The sequence below is a fragment of the Lacerta agilis genome, chromosome 7, assembly GCF_009819535.1.
Source record: "Lacerta agilis isolate rLacAgi1 chromosome 7, rLacAgi1.pri, whole genome shotgun sequence".
NCBI classification, from domain to species: Eukaryota; Metazoa; Chordata; class Lepidosauria; order Squamata; family Lacertidae; genus Lacerta; species Lacerta agilis.
In genome coordinates, this window is record NC_046318.1 from 48,083,299 (window position 1) to 48,104,645 (window position 21,347).

A 21,347-nucleotide genomic window follows, 5' to 3' on the forward strand; every position below is an offset into this window, starting at 1 on the left:
TCCCACTTTAAACATCTCCTACTAAGCTAAAGTATACTTCAGGTTTTGGGGTCTGAGGAACATAATGCTTCAGTCTCTGCTCCTGAACTAGGGCAACTGAATTATTCACAGACCCAGTTTTAAGATTCTGTACTTGTTGCACATAGTAGATTAAATATTGAGTTGCCTCTTATATGGGAAACTTTCATTCCAAATAGGGTTTTTTCATCATTTTCAGCATGTGAAATCAATAATCAAAAGCAAATAATTCACTCTTTTTATGGCAGGTGTAATGTTTTAACGGTTTATATTAGATCTGTACGAACTTTGACATTATGTGCTCTCTTGGCAGCATTCTTCAATTTATTCTCTCCAAGTTCACAGCTAAGGGGATTAATTAAAGTAAGCTGAAAAGCTACAGGTGAAATAAAACCTCTGATTAGGAGCCAGAGAGTGAGAGGCTAGAGACTGACCCTTTACCACTCTAACCTGTAGTGCACATTAATATCTCTTTACCAATTTGTGACAGCTGCTCAAAGCCCGTTATAATCTTTCACCTTTCAATATTTCCTGCTATGAGTTGTGCTTGTTACTCATAGCTTTATAGCTGGGGGGAATGGGGAGGGGAAGACTGATCTTTAGGTGGAGTGATTGATGGAGCAAATCTAGCACTTGCAGAGGTATTGAACTGCTAAATTAGAACACTAAGGTGGATGGCCAGTGCATTTAGAACAGAACTTTCCTTCAGTCTAAAGGTAGTTCCTCATGCTTACCTGCCACACACGTTAAAGCAGGTGTGGTGAACCTTTGACTCTCCACGTGTTGAAAATGGCAGCTCCCATCAGCCACAGCCAGCATGGCCGATGGTCAGGGATTATGAGAGTTCGACATCATCCAGAGGGCCACAGGTTCGTCACACCTGTGTTTTAAAGTACCGGTAACCCACATCACTTCTTCAACACAAGGTGCCACTCCGGTCCTTTACATAAAGAAGTTACTTTGCCCACAAATTTGAGATAGGGATACGTTTATGGATGTGTGTACCAACGAGCATCCAAACCCTAAGTAAGGTATCTGGGGGACTGAAAATAATTATGAGGCTCTGTTTCCAGCCCAACGATCTCTGTGTTTTAATCATTTTTATAACTGAAAGATATAAAAGAAGCAATTGGGTTTTTTTTGCAAGTTAATAAAATTAAACATTTATGCCCATAAAATATATTACTACGTAATATACTAAATATTAATAAAACTTACATGAAGTTGGTGAGCTTAACAGGCAGTTGAGTCAAAATATGGCTACTTATGAGGCTTTCCATTGACTACTTCATTTTTTATTTTCCCCTGTGGAATGATTTGTTTCACCCACAAAATCAAAAATCATATATTTTCTCCTATTACTTTTACTGGATGTTTTATGTACTAGTTTTTGCTAATCATTTGAAGCCCAGTATTTAATTTTATTTCTCTTACAATAAACATTTTCCAGAAATCTTGCATTCAGAGGCTTGGAATCAAAGTTCCCTGCACATGAATATGACAGGTGCTTCTACATATTGGGGGGGGGGGGAGCAATGATTCCTAGCAGCCGTCCCTCACATGCTGTTTCACCTCAGGAAGCCTCGTTCCACGCCCAATAAGCATGGGATGCCTTTGCCCAGCAGCAAAATGCCCTTGCAAAGGGGAGAGGAAAACCTCCCACTTGGCGCTCGCCACCCTCTGGTTAGAACCTTCACTGTTCTACGGTCTGGTTGTTTTGCTGCTCTGATGGGTCACATATTGTGCCTGCCTGGGCCTTACCTTTTGAGGGGAAGAACAAGTGCCTGTTGTGGCAGGAGATAATGAAATCCCATGGATCAGTTCTTCAGCTCCATGTCGGTATTTATACTTTGTTGAGCCATGCCATATTCACCTGTGGAACACATGGCTCCAACATCTGAGCTATATCCAATTGTTTATCATGCTATATAGAAAATCTGACCCAGTGGTTTGAATTATAAATGGTACTTTTTGAGGACTGCTGTGGCAATGGCAGCTGAGAAATGATTCATACTATCCATTTGCCAGCAGCTTTTCTAGAATGGACTCTTGCTCTTTTCATTCCATCGCCCCGCCTTTCCTTGCTTCCCACCAAATATTTGTGGTTGTCATGGGAGATAATAAAGTCATAATCTAAAGCCAAAAGCCCTGGAGAGGAATGCAGTATCAAGAAAGCCTGTCTCCTCAGCTAGCTATGGGCCAAATTTCTGTGACTCTTCTTCCATTCAATCCTACCTTTCCCCACTTTTTTCAGCCACCTATTTAGGATGGGTCAATTCCTTTAGCAACTGAAGATATCACACTTTAGTTTGTCTGATTTTTATGCCTTTGCCAACGTCTAAACATGGGCTGCCTAGAATTGCTTGAAAAAGCTGTCCCTTATCTCAAAAGACCACACAAAGGTAGTGCATATTGAATGGCACTTGCTTCAAAACACTGCTGTACCAAAGAGCACATAGCCTCTAGTAACCCTTTTGGTTTGATAAGGGAATTAGACACCTGACCTGACACATACTTTGCAACCTGCATAGGTTTACAAAATGATCACTTTTAAAGATGTGGAAGTATAGCATATAAGTAGTGCACTGAATACCCATCTCAGTGTCCCAACTAACTGGTTATTCTTGGTGCGTTCTATTCTGTTCCAAATATGGGAATGTGCCTGGGCTGTTCACAGGGACCTTCTAGGAAGCTTTGGAAGACTGACAGCAATGGATTTGCCCCTCTCATCCCTGTGAACTCAGTTGTGATCTCTGTATGGGCTAAGAATCTAGAGTCAGCTCTTCAGGCTCCCTCCTTTTCTTGTTGTGCAAAAAGCAGTGGCAGGAAGAGACATCTCTCGCTCTATGCTCCCCCTTTCCACCCTTTATTTTTCCCCTCGAATTTTGCCCTGATGCTGAGTAGGGCTATCTTCAAAAAGTGTAGCAACTGTGTGAGTAAAGTTCTTGATCTTTGCAGTCACTGCCTCACATGCCTCAAAGAGGCTCACATCATTAAAATGTGAAAGTTTTTTGCAGAAGTCTTGCAGAAAGTGCTCAGGAAACAAATTGTTGCCACCACGGACATTTCTCCCAAAGGCTATGCAGTAATTGATACTATGCAGGGGTGTAGAGGAAGGGATCCAGCATACCCAGTCTTCCAGAGCTTTCTAGAAAGTTCCACCAGTGGGTTGTACATGTGTTTTTCCATATCTGTGACTGCACTTACAGGTGAGCAACTTTAAGTTTTGATGATATTTGCTTGTTTCTTGAAATCATGTTAGTTATGAATATGATTTAAGAGAATTTTTTGGGGGGATGCTGTTGTCAGCAAACAGAAATCTGAATTTAAATTGATAGCAATCACTTTGCAGTGGACAACTTAATTAGCGATCAAATTATTTCTGCTTGGCAGTTTCTTTTTAAACATTTATTTTTTTATAAAAAGTCCAAAAGTTATTGTTCTTCTAGCTCTAAACTAGGGTTTTCATCAGTCTCAGAAGGATTTCAAGAGATTTGTCTCTGACTTTAATGTGAAACGGTAGCATCTTTCATAAGCACTTCTGTGATGAGTAGCTTGGCCTTTTCAAGCTCTGCTGTGCACTTCGCATCTTGACAATGATGTTTTGATCAGAAAAATACCTAATATGCGCTGAGCAGTGCTAGCTTGGCATTAGGAACCAGAAGTCAACTATCAAAAAAGGAGTTCGGTGGGAGAATGTAATTTGTTGTTAACTGAAACTCAGTGTTGAACAGTTTCATTTTATCAACGCAGACCAAAATGTCACACTGCATGTGTGGGGGATAAGGGGAGATAAGAAACTAAAAATAAAGGGAGTTCTTCTGATTTCCTTAAATGTTAGAAGTGCTGTATTAGCAACTTGCTGGCAATGGAAGTTTGGTCATTTGCCCTTATCAACACATTTCCTGACATAAATTATTTGAAAATGAATTGGGGGGGGGGTTCAACTATAATACACATCATAAAAATATATAAATGCAGGTCCATCAAGTGGTTAGATCCAAGTCCATGAGAGCCCCACTAGGACAATTCTAGGAACCTAAGAGTCTGCTTATTCTTTGTCTTCTTTGATGAGACATTGCATCAACAGCAAATACCTAGTCATTATATATATTTGTTTGCATACCCACTTCCAATAAAATATGTTTATCTTGCATTAAAGTAATGGGAAAAGCTGCATACAAAAGTGCCTCTCTTTATTTACCAAAGGTGCATGTGTCCCCAGTCATATGTGAGCAGATGTATTCCATGTGTGATCAGAAATTAGGAGGTGATGCATTTCACTCTCTATTACTTCATTTACATTGAGGAATTGGCAAAAGACAGTTGAATTCCAATACAGTAGTACCTTGGTTTACGAACTTAATCCATTCCGGAAGTCCGTTCTTAAACCAAATCATTCTTAAACCAAGGTGTGCTTTCCCATAGCAGCGGGGGACTCAATTTACAAGTGGAACACACTCAACAGGAAGCGAAACATGTTCTGCTTCCAAGGCAAAGTTCACAAACCAAAATACCTATTTCTGGGTTTGCAGCGTTCTTAATCCAAGTTGTTCATAAACTAAGCTGTTCTTAAACCAATGTACCACTGTATTTACTTACCTACTATGCTAAATTGTAGCCAGATAGTCAGGGGTGGCACATCCTGCTTCACCACTTGAGGCAAAATGGGAAGTGTTGTGTTGCACTGCTGCTGTCACCACCCCTACAACCCCCTGCCTGTTTCTGCCGCTGCTGCCTGCTATTCGGCCACTGCACACCCAGCCCCTGTGTGTTTTCCATGTAGGTAGAGGTAGAAGCTCTCTTTCATGGAATGCAAATAGCCAGTTGGTTGAATGGCTAAGGGTTTGTGTTATTTGCAAAGGTGTATTTTGTTCTTGCCAGGGCTAATTAGTAACTAAACAGGTATTTTCCCTTAGCTATAATTTTTCATAATACATGTACTCAACTGAAGCGCTATCTAACATGCTGTGTTTTTCAACCTTTCCTAGTGCAAGACATATGCCTGTGTTCTGGAGAGTCATCTTATGGGGCTTACCATAGACTTTGGCATGGGTTTCGTATGCTTTGATGCTGCAACAAAGGTAAGGCCATGAGAAGATGTTTACATTCTGTTAATTATTCATTTCCAATAATTATCTTTTAAATTGAGAGTTGAGCCATTGTTTGAAGTCTGTCGCTATGCTGTATTTGCCTCCCCCCATATGAACCAACCTGGACCCTGTGATCATTATCTGAGGCTCTCCATGAGAGGTCCTGTGGGTGGTAACATGAGCACGGGCCTTCTTTGCCGTGGATCCCCGCTTGTGGAATGCTCTCCCAGGGAGGCTTGCCTGGCACATTCGTTACATATCTTTAAGTGCCAGGCAAAAACATCCCTCTTCTCCCAGATTTTGGGCTAATTAAACAGTCTATGGCATTTAAAACTTGGGGGTATTGTTTTTGTTCATTACTATGGTATGTATTTTTGTGTTTTTATATTGTAAAGCACCCTGTGATCCTCAGATGAAGGGTAGTATAGAAATTTAATAAATAATAATTTTATCCTATCACATTCTCAATATGCTTTTAAAAATAGTTTCTGCAGGACTTATTTCTGTAGAATGTTCTTGAGATGGAATGCATTAACTGATCCTTTTCTACAGCCCCTGCTCTTCTGCTTGTTCCATCTCCTTTCCATTTCTCTCCCCCTTCTCCATGAACATCATTTTGGCATTCAGTATGGCATTCCATTTGAAGAGAAGCATTGCATCTCTGGAATTCTTTTCCAGTTTAGTTTTTTTTCCCTAATTCAGTTCAGAGATGAACTCCTTCTTTACCTAATCTCTCTTACCTGGTAGCAGGTGTTGCTGCTCTGGTGGCAGGGAATGTGTGGAGACATATTTCCTTGCCTCACCCTCCCTCCCACAGCAGCAATCCTGATGCCAGGAGCTTGGGGAAATATAAACCCTTCATACTGTTACCACAAGAGCAGAAAGTGTTGCCACTGGGCAAGGGGATTTGGGTGCTTATGAGAAGTGTGTGGGGGAGCAGCATTAAGCACTGCACTCACATTGATGCCATTGGGAGAATGACAGTGTCCATTCTTGCTTTTAACTGGTTCAGAATAAACTGAGCCAATTTTCCAGTCTCAAGGGGGGGGGGCTCAGTTTGACAAGCCCAATTATAAATGTAATCCATGCAAACTTGCCCATAGCTACAAATTTCTTACACAAACGAGAAAAGGGACTGAAGCTATTAGCATGCAGACAATATGCTTTTGAATCATAGCCCTTCATTCCGTGACCCTGATTGAGGGAGCCAGAAGCAGAGAAAGGGGTTTTGGTTGTGTTCCTGATGTTTCCCCCTCCATAGTAAGAGCTCTGACAGTGCTGATAACCTATAATGCATTCAAAAGAAGGTGCCTGTGCCAGCTTCTGTTTCCTACTCCCGCTTACAACAAATGATATGGAGTGAAATAGGTTTCTACTTGCAGATTGTTTTCTCTGGATCAGGGTGATTGTTTTATTATCTAGATGTTAATAGAAAAATCACAATCCACATTGGTCAAATGTCAAGATTGTACTTTCTCTATGAGAGTCATGAGAAACAGCACAGTTTGTTTTTCTTCTTCCATGGTGCTACTTTCCTCTAAAATCTCTTTCAGCACCGTTTCCTCTGACAGAATCCATCAGATAGGAAACTGCACTAACAAAACTATTAACATAGTTATGGCTTCGGATTTATATTTTCAGAACAGAAGAAACCACACACAGATATCTTAATCAACATATCCAGCTTGCAACAGTGTCACAATAAGAGAAATATCAGCTGCCTTCCAGACAGAAACCATTAGATTCAGCCTCAGTCCTTGTAATATTTTCTCTAGCCTTATAAAATCCTATTTTGCTCACCCACCTGAAGCAAGTAATTTGCTTTGACAGGCCACTGACATACTATCAGCTTTTACATTATCATGATTACCACAAGCCTGATCTATACTTCACTGAAGTCAGTGGGTGCCTTTCCATTGATTTCTCCCCCCCATTGCCAAAATATACCCCAAGCCTCCTCAAAGAACACTGCATATTATTTTCCCAGTGTATGTACTTGACCAGAAGAATAAATTTGGTTTGGAGCCTATCACATACCCCCATTCATATTCTCTTTGTGCACATTACTGCGTTTTTATTTTTAAGAGCTGGGCCAAATTTCTGACAGCTTCAATTTTCATGTCAAAAATTGCACTTCTGGTCAGTCATGGCCTTTATTGATCAGCTAAGCAAAGTGCATGTTTCTGCATGTATAATCCACATCAGTTCACAAATCACTGCTCAGCGGTGTTGAAAAGTCCCTGATCTGGCCTACAAAAAAATGCCAGAAGGGTTTTGAGAGCTCTGAGCTTTTCTCACCAAACTTTGAGAGAACCTCTGACTCAACTGAATGAATCTATTTCTTGAGGACATGGTGAGGTGGTGGCTGTCATCAGTCACATGAATTGTAGGAGAAGGCTTGCCCACAGAAAGCATGTAAAGGGATTAAGCCCAAGATTTTGGTCCAGTTAGGAAGCTTCCTTGAGGTTGGTGACACAAGCATAGGAATTCAACAGCTTTATTCTGACAATTTGCTCACTGCTAACAATAATACAAGAGGAGGAACCAATTGCTCAGGGTTCCAGATCACATGGGAGCTTGTACTGTAAAGGTTCCTACCTCACAGCAGTGGTATTTTTTCAGTAGAAAGCTACTGCTACCCAATATTATTGATGTTTACAATTTATTACTTGTGGCAGCAGCACTCATAACAGCATATCATAATCTATCCTGGTATTTTTATTTTATTTTTTTAGAAACTCAAAAAGCCTTTTCATTATCTTTGAAATTCATGAGTGAAGACAAAATCCTACTGCTGCTTTTCCTTTTCTGATGCCAGTAAAGTTGAATAATTCAAACTTGAGATCGGCAGCTTACCCTTTTATCTCTCCTGCCATTCATCAAAAACTGGGGGGGGGGGGGGTTGGGATGATGGCCTTTGGGTTTCAAAGACTTTGTAGTTCTTGATTATTATTACTTCACTTTTCTATAGCAAACCACATCTAAAGTAGCTAGCAAGAAGTGTAAACACAAAGCATACAAATATTAAAATTACACAAAGCATAAAATTACACAAAGCATAAATTAATTAATTATTCTTTAGTAAGCATGAATTATGGTGCTGGAGGAGACTCTTGAGAGTCCCATGGACTGCAAAAAGATCAAACATATCCATCCTTAAAGAAATCAGCCCTGAGTGCTCACTGGAAGGGCAGATCCTGAAGTTGAGGCTCCAGTACTTTGGCCACCTCATGAGAAGAGAAAACTCCCTGGAAAAGACCCGGATGTTGGGAAGGATGGAGGGCACAAGGAGAAGGGGACGACAGAGGATGAGATGGTTGGACAGTGTTCTCGAAGTGACTGGCATGAATTTGGCCATAGGGGTGCCTGGCGTGCTCTGGTCCATGGGGTCACGAAGAGTTGGACACGACTGAACGACTGAACAACAACAAAGCATCCTTTGTATTTCTATGGATTGAATACAGAGGACAGAATCAATTCCTGTGGCTGAAGCAGGCAAACAAGCCAAAGCTGGTTAAAAAGTGCAGGCTGAATCCAGGAGCATATCCAGCTGTACATACCTTGGAAGAAAAAGCATCTTCATCCAGAAGAGATTGGATACTCATCTTCAAATTAATGGAGCCTTTAACAGCATTTCCATCTTATCTGGATGAAGTATCAAGTTGTTCACCCCTCACCAATTCTTTCCTGGTACCATATGTCAGTTAAAGACTATCACCTACCACTTTGTGTTCAGAAAATGGAAATGTGTCATTATCATTATACTGATGGTAGTTCAGTCATTGTTTCAGTTCCCATACTGTAATTTTCTGTCCAAAAGAGCAATCAACTCCCTACAGTCCTTATTGGAATCCAGTATCATGACTTTGCAGTATAGCATGTATTGTTAGGGTTTCATTACCACTATCACCAAACTTGGAAATATTTATGAAATGCTCCCCGCCCCTTTAGCCTGAGCATAACTATGCATAAATTATGTTTGGTATGAAAAAGGTGACTGAAACACTGGAAGTTGTGGTTATTAATAGAAACACTAGAAGCTGACTTATTTTAAATCAGACCAATGCACTGATAAGCAGCAGATCTCCAGGGTTTCTGATGGGGGATATTTTCATTCCTAACTGGAGATCCAGCCAATTAAACCTTGGATCACCTTCATGCAACCCAGATGCTGTACCACTGAGTTGTAGCCCTTCCCTATAAACATAAAAGGCTACCTTATATCAAGTCCAACGATTGGTCCATTTTGCTTAGTAATATTGACACTGATTGGCAGTGGCTGTCCAGGGTTTCAGGCAGGAAATCTTCTCCAGCCCTACCTGGAGTTGCCAGAGATTCAATCCATGACCTTCTGCAGGCAAACTAGATTCTCTACCACAAAAGGCAGACAAAAGAAAGTCCTTTTCACATCACATAATTAACTGAATGGAAGTTGCTGCCACTAGATGTAAGAGAGAGGGCTTCAGAGGGTAATAAAATTAATTCACAGAAGATATGGCTATGAATGACTATTAACCATGGCAACTAAACTGTACCTTCAAATTCAGAGGCAGCTTGTCTCAGAATATTATTTGTTTTAGGGCAAACAAGAGGACGGATGCCTTCTTGACATATTTGTAGAATTCCCGAAAGCATCCGGCTGGTCACTTCTAGAGCAGGATGCTGGACTCGATAGATCCTTGGTGTTATCCAACAGGGATATTCTTGGTTTTGAAATTTCTCAACCCACAAAGCCTGGTGGCTTTAGCAGCTTCCACGTTTTCTGAAATTGGGTCATTATTAGCTGGCAATGAAGCTAACCCTGCAGCTTCCAATTAAAATTAAATCACTTGTGCCAAACAAGGAAAAAAAGCAAGTGCCTAAGAAGTAATCAGGATTCTTCACCACTCCAAACCCAGCACCTGGCACACTTGAAGGTAGCTTTCATTTTGGTCGGAATGAGCTGGCATGATGGGATGGCTGATACACTGCCTGTTTCCCAGAGTGCCAATTCCAAGCTCTGCTAAGTAGCAAAGCTTTGTAACAAAAGTGAATTCAAGGAAGGATGTATTAAGCCCATCTTGGAACAGTGTGTTTGCATGATACAATGTCAAGAGCAATAAGAATGTGATGCTTTTAGAGGTTTTCCAATTAGATGTATCCTCTAATAAAATCAAGAGGAACAGATGTTTCTAACAAGAGCTATATCGGCCTCATTTGGATGTAATGCAAAACTATAATTGAGTGTTGCAGGAATGAGCCTGGGCTTCATTAGCCACCCTGTCCTCTGTTTTCCTCTAGTGCAGGCACAAAGAGAGCAGTTTTTTTCACTTCCATTTTTAACTAATCAGAGTTCAACTAACCAAATCCCAACAAACCCATGGTTTAGGAAGTTGTTTTGTTTTCCTAAGCCTGCAGCCCCCCAGATGCTGTTGAACTACAACTCCCATCAGCCTTGTCTGTGGTGTTTGGATCTGGTGGGAGTTGTAGTGCAACAACAACTGCAGAGCTACAGGTTGGCCACCCCTACTCTACATTATGGTTCAGATGAACCTCTGTTTAAAGTTTGGATGTAACAATACACTGTGGGTAATTCAGAATGGAAACCAAAGTTTCCAATTTCCTCCTTGCAGCCATACGAGAAGAGGAAATGAGGAGCACACAAGTCCAGAGCACAGACAGTTAATGCTAAACCATTTCACACCAGGCCCATGAGAATCAACAAATTAGGTAGGAAGTTCGGGTTTCCTGTCATAGGGTAAAATATGTTCAGCCAGTTGTAGTATGAAATGTCAAATTAATAATGTTTCCTATCAAGTGCACATTGATAGTTCCCATTGTTTTCATTTTGCTGAGAAGCAGTTCTTGAAATATTGCATTATCCTGGAATTTGGACTGGAAAATGAGATGTTTTGTGATGATCAAAAGACCACGGAAAAGTTAGAGAGGGAGGGTGCTTATTAACTTTTTCTTGCAGCTACATTTTGTTTGCTGGAGCCAGGATGGCCACCATCGCATGGTTTGTAGCGGTCTTGTGCTTTGGTGTTTTTTCCCCCTTGCTCACTTTTGACCTTCTGAACATGTGTATTTGTAGCGCTCCTTTCAAAAAAGCTTCCAGGGCAGCTTATGTAAACAGAATAAAACAAAAAACAAAAAACCTTGTTTTAAAAAACCAGCAGGCAATAGCAGAAATAATAATGATAGCTAGATAAAAGCAGCAAGAAATCATTTGATAGAAATGAAGGTCAACTGAGAAGCTAAAGCAGGTCTTGGAAAACAAACAAGGTCTCTGCTGGGCACCACAAAGTTGTGAAGGCAGGCACCAGGTAAACCTCCTCCCCTTGCTTTAGCTGCCCGCTCCCCCCCCCCCCGCACCATCACTATAGTCCTTCTAAGTCCATGATCCTTGCTACAATGTTGTGCAGGTGTCCTGTGCCCAAACAACATCTGCAAATGGACAAATAGGATCTTGCATCAAGTCCCTTTGAAGGGTAATGAAAGTGCACCAACAAATGAGACTTTCAGGTGTGGGACAAGTGGTCATGGTTTAGAGCAGGGGTCAGCAACCTTCGGCTCTCCAGATGTTTCGGACTACAATTCCCATCATCCCTGACCACTGGTCCTGTTAGCTAGGGATCATGGGAGTTGTAGGCCAAAACATCTGGAGAGCCGAAGGTTGCCTATGCCTGGTTTAGAGAAAGCAGCATTGCAGTCTAAATTGGGACTCATACTGAGCCTAATTAGGCCCACAGGACAGAGAATTCCCACCCAGCCCTGGTTAATAAGCTTAGTCTTCTTATAGCAATCTTACTGTGTCTAAAAATCTTCGGTAGAGGTCCATATCCAAGAAATTTCTTGGAACAGAGATATAATACGCAGCTGCAAAGAAGCTGTAGTGGCTCTTCGACTTTGGAATCCCTCTCTAAGGAGCCACACCTAGTTCCAACATTACAGTCTTTTCAAGACTTTCCTATATATCCCAGGCATTTAGTTGGAACCGTTTTTGTTCTTTTGTTAAAATCTGAGAATGGGAAGTTGCACAATATATCATTGCTGGAATGAAGTTTATCGGTAGTTTAGAGGCAGGGGTAAAGCAAATGAAAGGCTGGAGATGACTGGTTAAAATACTTAATTTAACCACTGAAATTGATTGCAGTTAGGGCCAGAATGGTAGCTTAGTTTGCAACGATCTATCAGTGGATGTTTATTTCTTCAGATTAACACAGTTGTCACCATCTTGCCCTTCTTGTAAGCTTCCCTTAGGCATTTGTCCATAGCTAGAGACAGAATGATGAACCAGATGGCCTGTCTCAGCATAGCAATTTTATACCCAAGTTAAATATCTCACCCTCAGTATCTGCTTCTTCACTTTGGGGTTAATAGTGACCTGGAGGAAATAAGGATTGCAGAGCATTATCTCTATTAGTATTTTCCACATTAATGTGTGTGTGGGGGGATCTTCTAGTTTGTTTGCTAAATGTAAACCCTGCAGCTTAAACACAACTGTGTTTTCAGGGAGGCTTCAATTAAACTGAAAAAAGAACAACAATACAAACAATTATAAAATTGTCCACCATTATAAAACCAGCAAGTGAAAAAACAAAAAAAAACAAAAAAAATACATTGAGGGCTTTAAACCCTGAAACTTGTATTTATCTGATGCCGAGCAGCAATTCCTGTTATTTTTGGAAAGCCAAACTTATACTGTCTATTGGAAACTTTATAACTTTTGGCTACAAATTTGCATTTAGGAACTTGAGCTCCCCAGCCCAGAGATCCCAATGCACTATGTTGATCCAAAAGTCTCATTGTATATTACATTATAATATGTTCTAATATTTAGTATTAAACTGTTGTTTTAAGAACTGAGTGAACCTGTGTGAGGGAATTCTGACACCCAGAACGGAATGCTAGACAGCTGTAAAAAACTTGGGTGCTACACTATTGTACCAAGTGTACATGATGATGAGGCATGCACCTGAATAAGTACTCCCACAAACCTGCTACTTTGCCAGAAAAACAAGCACTGTTGACCCATAGCTCCACTATTTTGTGTGACTCCATTGCAACCCTCAAAATGGGCAGAGTTTGGGACAGTATCTTGGTCTTACTAATTCCAAACAATTCAAGCAAATAAGAGTACATTTTGGCTCATGGCCAGTTAACAGTAGCCCCATGCAAATATTCAAACTATGTACAATGGAATGCGGAACAGGATCATGGTGGTAGGCCCCATCCTGACTTAAAGAGCATTAAAGGTAAAGGTAAAGGGACTCCTGACCATTAGGTCCAGTCATGGACGATTCTGGGGTTGTGGTGCTCATCTCGCTTTACTGGCCGAGGGAGCCGGCGTGCAGCTTCCGGGTCATGTGGCCAGCATGACTAAGCCGCTTCTGGCGAACCAGGGCAGTGCACAGAAACGCCGTTTACCTTCCCGCCAGAGTGGTACCTATTTATCTACTTGCACTTTGATGTGCTTTCGAACTGCTAGGTTGGCAGGAGCAGGGACCAAGCAATGGGAGTTCACCCCGTCGTGGGGATTCGAACCACCGACCTTCTCATCGGCAAGGCCTAGGCTCTGTGGTTTAACCCACAGTGCCACCCGTGTCCCTAAAGTGCATTAAGAAAGCTTAAATGCATACAGTTCTGCACAACCAGACTCCGGAGAGACCTTGAACTGAATGTGTTTAGCCTGTTGCATGCTTCTCATGTTTGAATATCTTCATAAGGCATACATATAGCAGCCCATGTTTACATCTCAAAAACTTAAAGACGACCATTTATTCACATCCCGTATTCAGTGAATGCTGAAGGGCTACCTCTTTCCCCTGGCCTTTGACACCTGAGATGTGTATTTTTAGAGGCCACCCTATTTTTAATGTCTGTATTATTTGTAATTGTTTGTTTTTAAATGGTTTTTAATAAGTTTCAGATTGTTGTAACCTGCCCTAGGACCTTAAATGAGTACCAGTAATAATAATAGGCTGTAATTTTTGGTGTCAGGATTTGTAGATGATGCTTCGAAGCATTTACTTGATAGGTAGAGTTTGTAATATTTCATCATTCTTTGGGGAACAATTTCTCTAAAGGCAGTTGGATCCATTGCCCCATGTTACAGTTTTGGAATTACGGATGGTTTCTTTGCTTTAACAAGAGCTGAATGAAGCCAAAGTCCCATGTGTGGCAATCTGATTGGTGTATTTGTCTCACCTAGAAATGGACATACAGATATAGCTTGATAATGATGGGTAGAAGAAAGTTCTAAAGCACAAGATAGTCCTATGTATTCCCCCTCTGGTAGGAAGCCATTTGGAAACCCTGCTCCATTACATAACATTCATCAGCCCAATTGGCCAATTTTATTGAAATGGAAGTTATCAGAACACCAACTTTGCACTAGGGAAATGAGTTAATCTGCAATAAATAGGTGCTCAGGACAGGAGATGAAGTCTGGCTTATTTACCACATCCTTGACATAGTGTAAATTGGGGTCTTCTCTTTTCTTCTATCTTTTGTTGTTAACCAGGGTAAGGCGAAGCTAAAAGGATTTCAGTGAACATTTCACAAATGCAGCCTGACTGCTCTGAACCAGACAATGTCAAAATGTAATGCAGCTTTATGGTCAAAGAGACTTCAGAGCAGAGAACACTGCTCTTGTTTAATTTTATTATCATTGGTAGGTTATAAAGTTCCCTAGAAGGACTTTTTCTCTGCTTATATTTTCTGTGCTGATGTTCCTGTGTATGTTTTCTTCTTCTTCTTCTCTCCCCCCCCACCCCCCTTTTAGGCTGTACTATGGCGGTACAAGTTTTCCCAGCTTAAAGGGTCTTCAGATGATGGCAAGAGCAAAATCAAATTTTTGTTCCAAAATCCAGATACTAAACAGATTGAAGCAAAGGTAAAAGCAAGAACTCCAATAGGTTTCCCTTGTCTGAAGGATATTAGAACAAGTAATCAGGGGCAGGGAAGACAACAAAATTTGTGGCTCATGTACTGATGCTTAAATAACAAGATGAACACTCAGTTCTGTTGCTATTTTGTCTGAGAACTAGAAAAAAGTAAACTAAAAATCAGGCAGAGCTGCATGCAAAGCCAAGCCAAGCCAATAACTAGGTTGATGCATTGTAGTCTTCATTCAGTAGGGAACTGGACATTGAGAGGACAGTTCTTTCAGTGTAGAAGTCTGCCCCTCAGTAGCTAGTCCAGTTATTTAAGGTATTATCTGTCTTTTAATACACATACAAAAAGGCTGTTGCTGTAACCATACACACTGCTTGTACTCTGGGGAGGTCACTTGAGTGCTCCTAACATAACACTTGAGACAGATGGATGCCATCATGGGCCATCAACATGTTAATGGCTTGGCTTATCTCTGGCTACCTATGTGAAGCTGCCTTGGCTTGTGATCCTAAACTGAATGCAACAGCACTTGGCCTTTAATTAACCAAACTTTTCTTACCTCATGAATTCATGAGCTTGCTCAAATTCCAGCTCTTTACTGGGTATAGAGATTATGGAGAGTCTGCCCCTCCCCCAAACTCATAACAATACGTTGTGATAAAGGGTGCTACGGATATTTATTAGGTATGCATTTCAACGTTGTGGTTTGGCAGATCTTAGCATATGCTATGAATACTAAACTACCCAGGTGAAATTATGCCACATACTTACTTCATTTACTGTATTATTTCTGGAAACTGATGCCATTCCTGCTTCTCAGCCACCTGGTAACAACAGTTATGGTGTGGGTGGGGGAATGCTAGTGCATTTGTCTATGTGCTGTGGTTATACATTGTGGAGTTATATGCAACAGAAAGAATGAAGACTATTTTCTTTAATAATAATAATTTTATTATTTATACCCCACCCATCTGGCTGGGCTGCTCCAGCCACTCTGGGCAGCTTGCAACACATATAAAATCATCAAACATTTAAAATACAGGTCTGCCTTCATAGGTCTTCTAAAAGTTGTATAGTTATGTTTCTTCTTGACATCTGATGGGACGGCATTCCACAGGGAGGGCGGCACTGCCGAGAAGGCCCTCTGCTGGTTCCCTGTTACCTCACTTCCTGCAATGAGGGAGCTGCCAGAAGGCCCTCGGAGCTGAACCTCATTGTCCGGGCTGAACGATGGGGGTGGCAGCACTCCAGGTATACAAGGCCGAAGCCGTTTAGGGCTTTGAAGGTCAGCACCAACCCTTTGAATTGTGTGGCTCTGGTCTGAGTCCTAGACTTTTGCATGCTATGAAGAAGCAGCTCCTTGTTTTATGCTTCTGTTATAACTTGCAAGCCCACAAAGAGACATCTGATGCCAGGACAGCTTATCTACAGGGAAGAAAATAGGGCAAGGGACAGCAACCATGTGTTCTTTTTTAGTGCCTCCTCATAGCATGTGAGTAAAGGATAAATTATTACATGTGATGCCTTGTTCCTGCATTAAGCACTACTGTAAAAGCCTGTTCTCTGTAAAAGTGTTTGAGCATGCGTCTCAGGGTTGCATAGAGCAGCATGCCAGAGCATTTTACATTTTCTAACAGACTTTACTTCATAAAAAAGCAAATTCCTGTTCACCTGCACTTATACCTATATGTTTAATCGAGAACAGAGAATTCAAATGTGGGTTGATGTGCAGGCACTGACAGAATATTTTATTGGCCAGTAGCTCTAACATTAACCTGGGTATGTCTAGCAATCTTTCTCCATTGTAAGTTAAGTTCTGACAGGGGGGAAATATATATAGATCCTGACAAGTGAGAAGCCCATGCTATTAAAGCAGCCACCTGTACATTTGACCAATCAGTCAAGTTTGCCTGCTTGGACATAAAACTTTAGTTACCAACTGAACATAAAATAACACTAAATCTAGTTTTATAATATTCAGTGATAAAGCAAGTCTTGCTCAGGTATAGTTGTAAAGCAAAAGTCTTGGTTCATTGGGAATTACCAGCCAATAATAAACTTGTTTTTTGTGATACATTTCATAAAAGATTTCAGAGAGGAGTTTATTCCAGATCAAATTCCATGTGTTTGGTTCACATGCAGGTTTTGGAAATGTGAGATTTACTGCTGCACAACAGAGGATTGCTGCCATAGGCACATGATGTCCTCAGCTGGTACAGGGAAGGCTGAAAGAATGAGCACAGGAGACTGGTATTGGGTTGAATTAGGCCACAACTTTATTGATTACAGGAAAGGGTAGGTTTGGCTTAGGCACTGGGCATGCATCCAGCATCAGGCAACCCACCTACTACTTGATAGGCAGAGGTGTAGGCAGCCTCTTGGGTGGGGCAGTTTTGCTGCGTGGAGGCACTCCCCTGGGGGTGGGGCAGTCCCATAGCGGTGCCAGTGGGCGGACCCCGGACGGGCCGCAGGGTGGAGCAGCTTCACTCCGTGGCTTGCTCGGGGCCCACCAGCAGGGTGGGGCTAGCCCAAGTGTCACCCCTTCCCCTGGGACCTGGGGCCGAGCTGGCCCCCCGGCCCCCCTCACAACGCCTGTGTTGATAGGAACCTAGTGGGTTTGATGCTGTGCTGTGCCACAACCCCGCACAGGCTGCCGTTTGGAGAGTGTATTGGCCCATCAGTCCCTGTGTGGATTCCTGGACAGAGTCACCCCTCCCAGACCTCTTTAACAGTGTATTCTCCAGCCCAATGCCTTATCCGCCAAAGTTGTAACAGTTGCTGTGAGGTAGGTGGAAACATGCCAAATTGCTTGCAGAAGAAAATTCCTCCTTGGCCCCGAAGCAAAGACCATATGTCACACGTCTGCTTCCCACTGAGCAGACCACTAACAGACTGGGTGGGTGAAAAATCATGCGATGGTCAGCAAATAGGGCAGCCTGTACCTGGCCACCCCCTTAGATAAGCTAAAGGTGGGCTGGGCACAGTCTCTCCCCCTCGTAATCTATTGTGCAGTCAAGTTGCCAGCAGATCAATTGTACCATTAAGTGACTTTAACTTAGTGCTACAATCCAATATATTCAAAGCACACATTAGTAAAAATCAGGAAGTAATGTGAAATGCTCCTTGAGAATGTCAGACTCATTAGTCTACTATTTATGGTGAAAAGCAAGAAAGCTAGCCAAATTTTGGCATTGTTTACAATGCAGCCTTAATTAAGAATTACCAAGTGCATTATAGAAATACAGCAGCATCATGCTTAATTGCTTAGTGTGTATTCCTCACTCTTTGATTGTAAAGAATTTTTTTTAAAAGGATAGCTTTCTATAATGCTGTTTTTGAAAGCTCAAAATCAGCCTTTTAAAATTGTATTTGTTTTGGGGACACTGTGCTTCATATTTCATGCAAAAAGAATCCCAGAAAACACGTCTTTTAAGTTCACATCCTCTTTGCTATTTCCACATTTAGCTAATAGGATATTTCTGTTTTGTTCCTGGGTTCACAGAAGATGTAACAACTTAAATGATGCCAGCATTGTGGAGAGTGAATATCATCATATTTTGTTAAGTCTTTGTGTGTTTTCCATTACTTTTAGTTATAAAATACTAGGCAAAAGTTAGACCAATCTGTTTATGTCACTCATCCATCACTCTGCTAATTCCAAACATGGAGTAAGATCCCCCCCCAATGTTATTTTATTTAACAAAAATTGTATACCAATTAACTATAAATAGAACCTTTAAGGCAGGGGTTGTCACCCTGGTCCCTACTGCCCACTAGTGGGCGTTTCAGGATTCTAGGTGGGCGGTAGGGGGTTCTACGGCACAAATTGAATCCTCCTTCCATCGAGCACTGGTGGGCAGTAAGGAAATTTTACCATCAAGAAAGATGCATTAGTGGGCAGTAGGTATAAAAAGGTTGACCACCCCTGTTCTAAGGGGTTTACAACCCCTCCCCATAAAATATACATTACCATTATCAATAACAGTCATAGTCAAAAGCAAGTTTTGAAAAATGGTTCACCTGGATCTGTTTTACGTCATCAGCATATTGATGATATCCTCAGCCCATCCCACAGTGATCTCTTTCCAATGTTGGAAAATATGGGGAAAGTAATAGAACTGTGACATGATCACAATTTTCTGAAGGATTCTAGTAGAAATTCTGAAGGATTTTCATGTTCTTTCAATAACATTGTGGCCAGTTCAAGCCCATTGATTGGTTTCCACTTCCTTTTATCCTTCTCTGCCTACCAGAGGGGCAGGGGGATGAGTCAGCACATGGATTGTGGAAATAAAGAAACAGTGAATTTAACTTTCTTCTTTCTAGTTCTTCAACAAATTTTCTTTTCCATGCTAAGTCATGGCTTAGTTTCTAGCATTCATTGTCACAAACGTCCAATATAAAATTGCTGTAGCATTCCACTCGAATATTTGAGTGCATGTTATCCAAAGGAGATGCTTCTTCATTGGCCAACAAACACTTCAGCTTTCCACAGTGATGAATGACCATCCTTGACTTGGTTAAACCTCTGTTGGATTGTCTCTACAACAGAGTGCTGTGTGTGCTGTGGAAGATGAAAAGGTGGCCTAATCTTACCTTTGACTTCTTTGCTTTCACTTTCAGGAGTTGGAATTTTCCAACCTGTTTGCAGTCCTGCATTGTATCCACTCCTTCTTTGCGGCCAAAGTGGCCTGTTTGGACCCACTCTACGTTGGCAGTCAGGCCACAGCTGCTGCTACTGCTGTTACTGCTGCTGCTACTACTGGTGCTGCTGTTGCTACATCTTCTGGCACTAGCAAATTGAAGTATACGACTTGATGGCTCCCATTTCTGCACTTGCCACTTTCCAGGAGTACATGAAACTATGTATATGAAACATTCATCAGACAGTTCTCTTGGAGAACAAACAGCAAGCAAGAGAACTGACTCAAGAGACAAGTGGCAGTTGTCAGCAGAGTATAGTCACATGGCATCGTGAATTAAGTCTCAATTTTACAAGGCATCGGTACATAATCCAAGCAGAAATCTCTGAGGTGGATGAAGATGCTTTTATAGTATAATCTGATTGTGTTTTGAATGACACTGGAAACAAAAGAAACAGAAATAAACAAATGATACAGCGCTGCACTTAAGTATTTAATACAATTTTCAAATCTCCATAATAATAGACATTTTCTTTCCAGATGTTTTTATATGACAACCTACCAAGTTCTGGATCAGAACTCATTTCCTCTTGCTAGACTATAAATGGCAAGCAAAGAGGGATCAGTGTGTAGCAACAAGGAAGTAAATGCAAAAAGATGCTACTGTATCTCCTTAGAAAAGAAAGCACCTTAAGTACTGTTGCAAATTCATATTTGTGCCCTTTTGACATAGAATCATCTTCATTCTTAATTTTGGTTCCATCCCATTATCATAATGATAATAGTATAGCCATATTAGGTCAACATGTTTTTTAAAAGGAAATGTAAGCATAATGAAGCCATCTGCTATTGAAGCCTTTAGTACTTAAGCCACTTAGCTCTTGCTCCCACAAACAGCAAATGAGGTGGAATTATCAAATTGCAGTTTGGGGCTCTCAAAATTCAGTGTTCTTTGATACAGGCAGTAGCAGCCGGGGGGGGGGGGAGGCAGCAGAGAGACCAGGGTGGTGCAGGCACAGTGCTGGGCATATTGGATTGCCTCTGCTGCTGCTCTTAATCACACCTGCTCCTAGCTGCCTTCCCACTCCCTATCCAGTAACCAGTAGAGATGCATGCCTTAGGGAAAGCAAGTCAGAAACACAGCACACACAGCTTCCACATGCTGCTGCACCAGCCACTACTGCATATGGAGAGGGAGGAATCACGGCATGTAGTGAACTCTATGTGAGCATGAATGGTGATAGCATAGCCTTCAACATGACATACTAATTTTCTTTCTTTGTGAATATTTTTCATGGAGAATCATCACATCTTGATGAGCCTTCACCTCAGAGCCTAAAGTGGTAGAGACGAAACACAGGTTCACCTGTTTTTTGTGAGACCTAGGCCTAGGCCTCAATTCTGGAGTAATTCCATTCAGCTAATTAGAGCTACCCAGAAATTGTTGTTTGAGGATCACGGTCTTAAGCCAACAAAACCTTTTCCCCCTTTTCCCTTTGCTTTCTTTCTACATACAGATTCTCCGTTGTTAGTAAAAAATCTGTTAACATTCAGAATTGTTTTAATTATGAATGAATTACAAAACCAATGTTAAACCTGTTTAATTATGTCTTTTATTATTCAGTTTTATAGTGAAGTGTCTTTTAATCTGCCAGGCTTTGTTCTCAAATCCCAAGTATTATATTTTGTTACAGGCACAATAAAGGTCGCACAA

General features: G+C 41.3%; 1 protein-coding gene across 2 annotated transcripts in view; it reads left to right on the forward strand.

Annotated features, from left to right (window-relative positions):
• The window catches only part of SNTG1 (syntrophin gamma 1), a 208,556-nt gene extending 188,446 nt beyond the window's left edge, over positions 1–20,110 (forward strand). For both annotated transcript variants that reach the window (XM_033155183.1, XM_033155182.1), the window contains exons 17-19: positions 5,010–5,102; positions 14,878–14,988; positions 19,614–20,110. In XM_033155183.1, the coding sequence (XP_033011074.1) occupies positions 5,010–5,102; positions 14,878–14,988; positions 19,614–19,808 (399 nt within the window). In that variant the 3' untranslated portion in view covers positions 19,809–20,110. The remainder of the gene's footprint in view (positions 1–5,009; positions 5,103–14,877; positions 14,989–19,613) is intronic.
• The last annotated feature ends 1,237 nt before the right edge of the window (positions 20,111–21,347 follow it).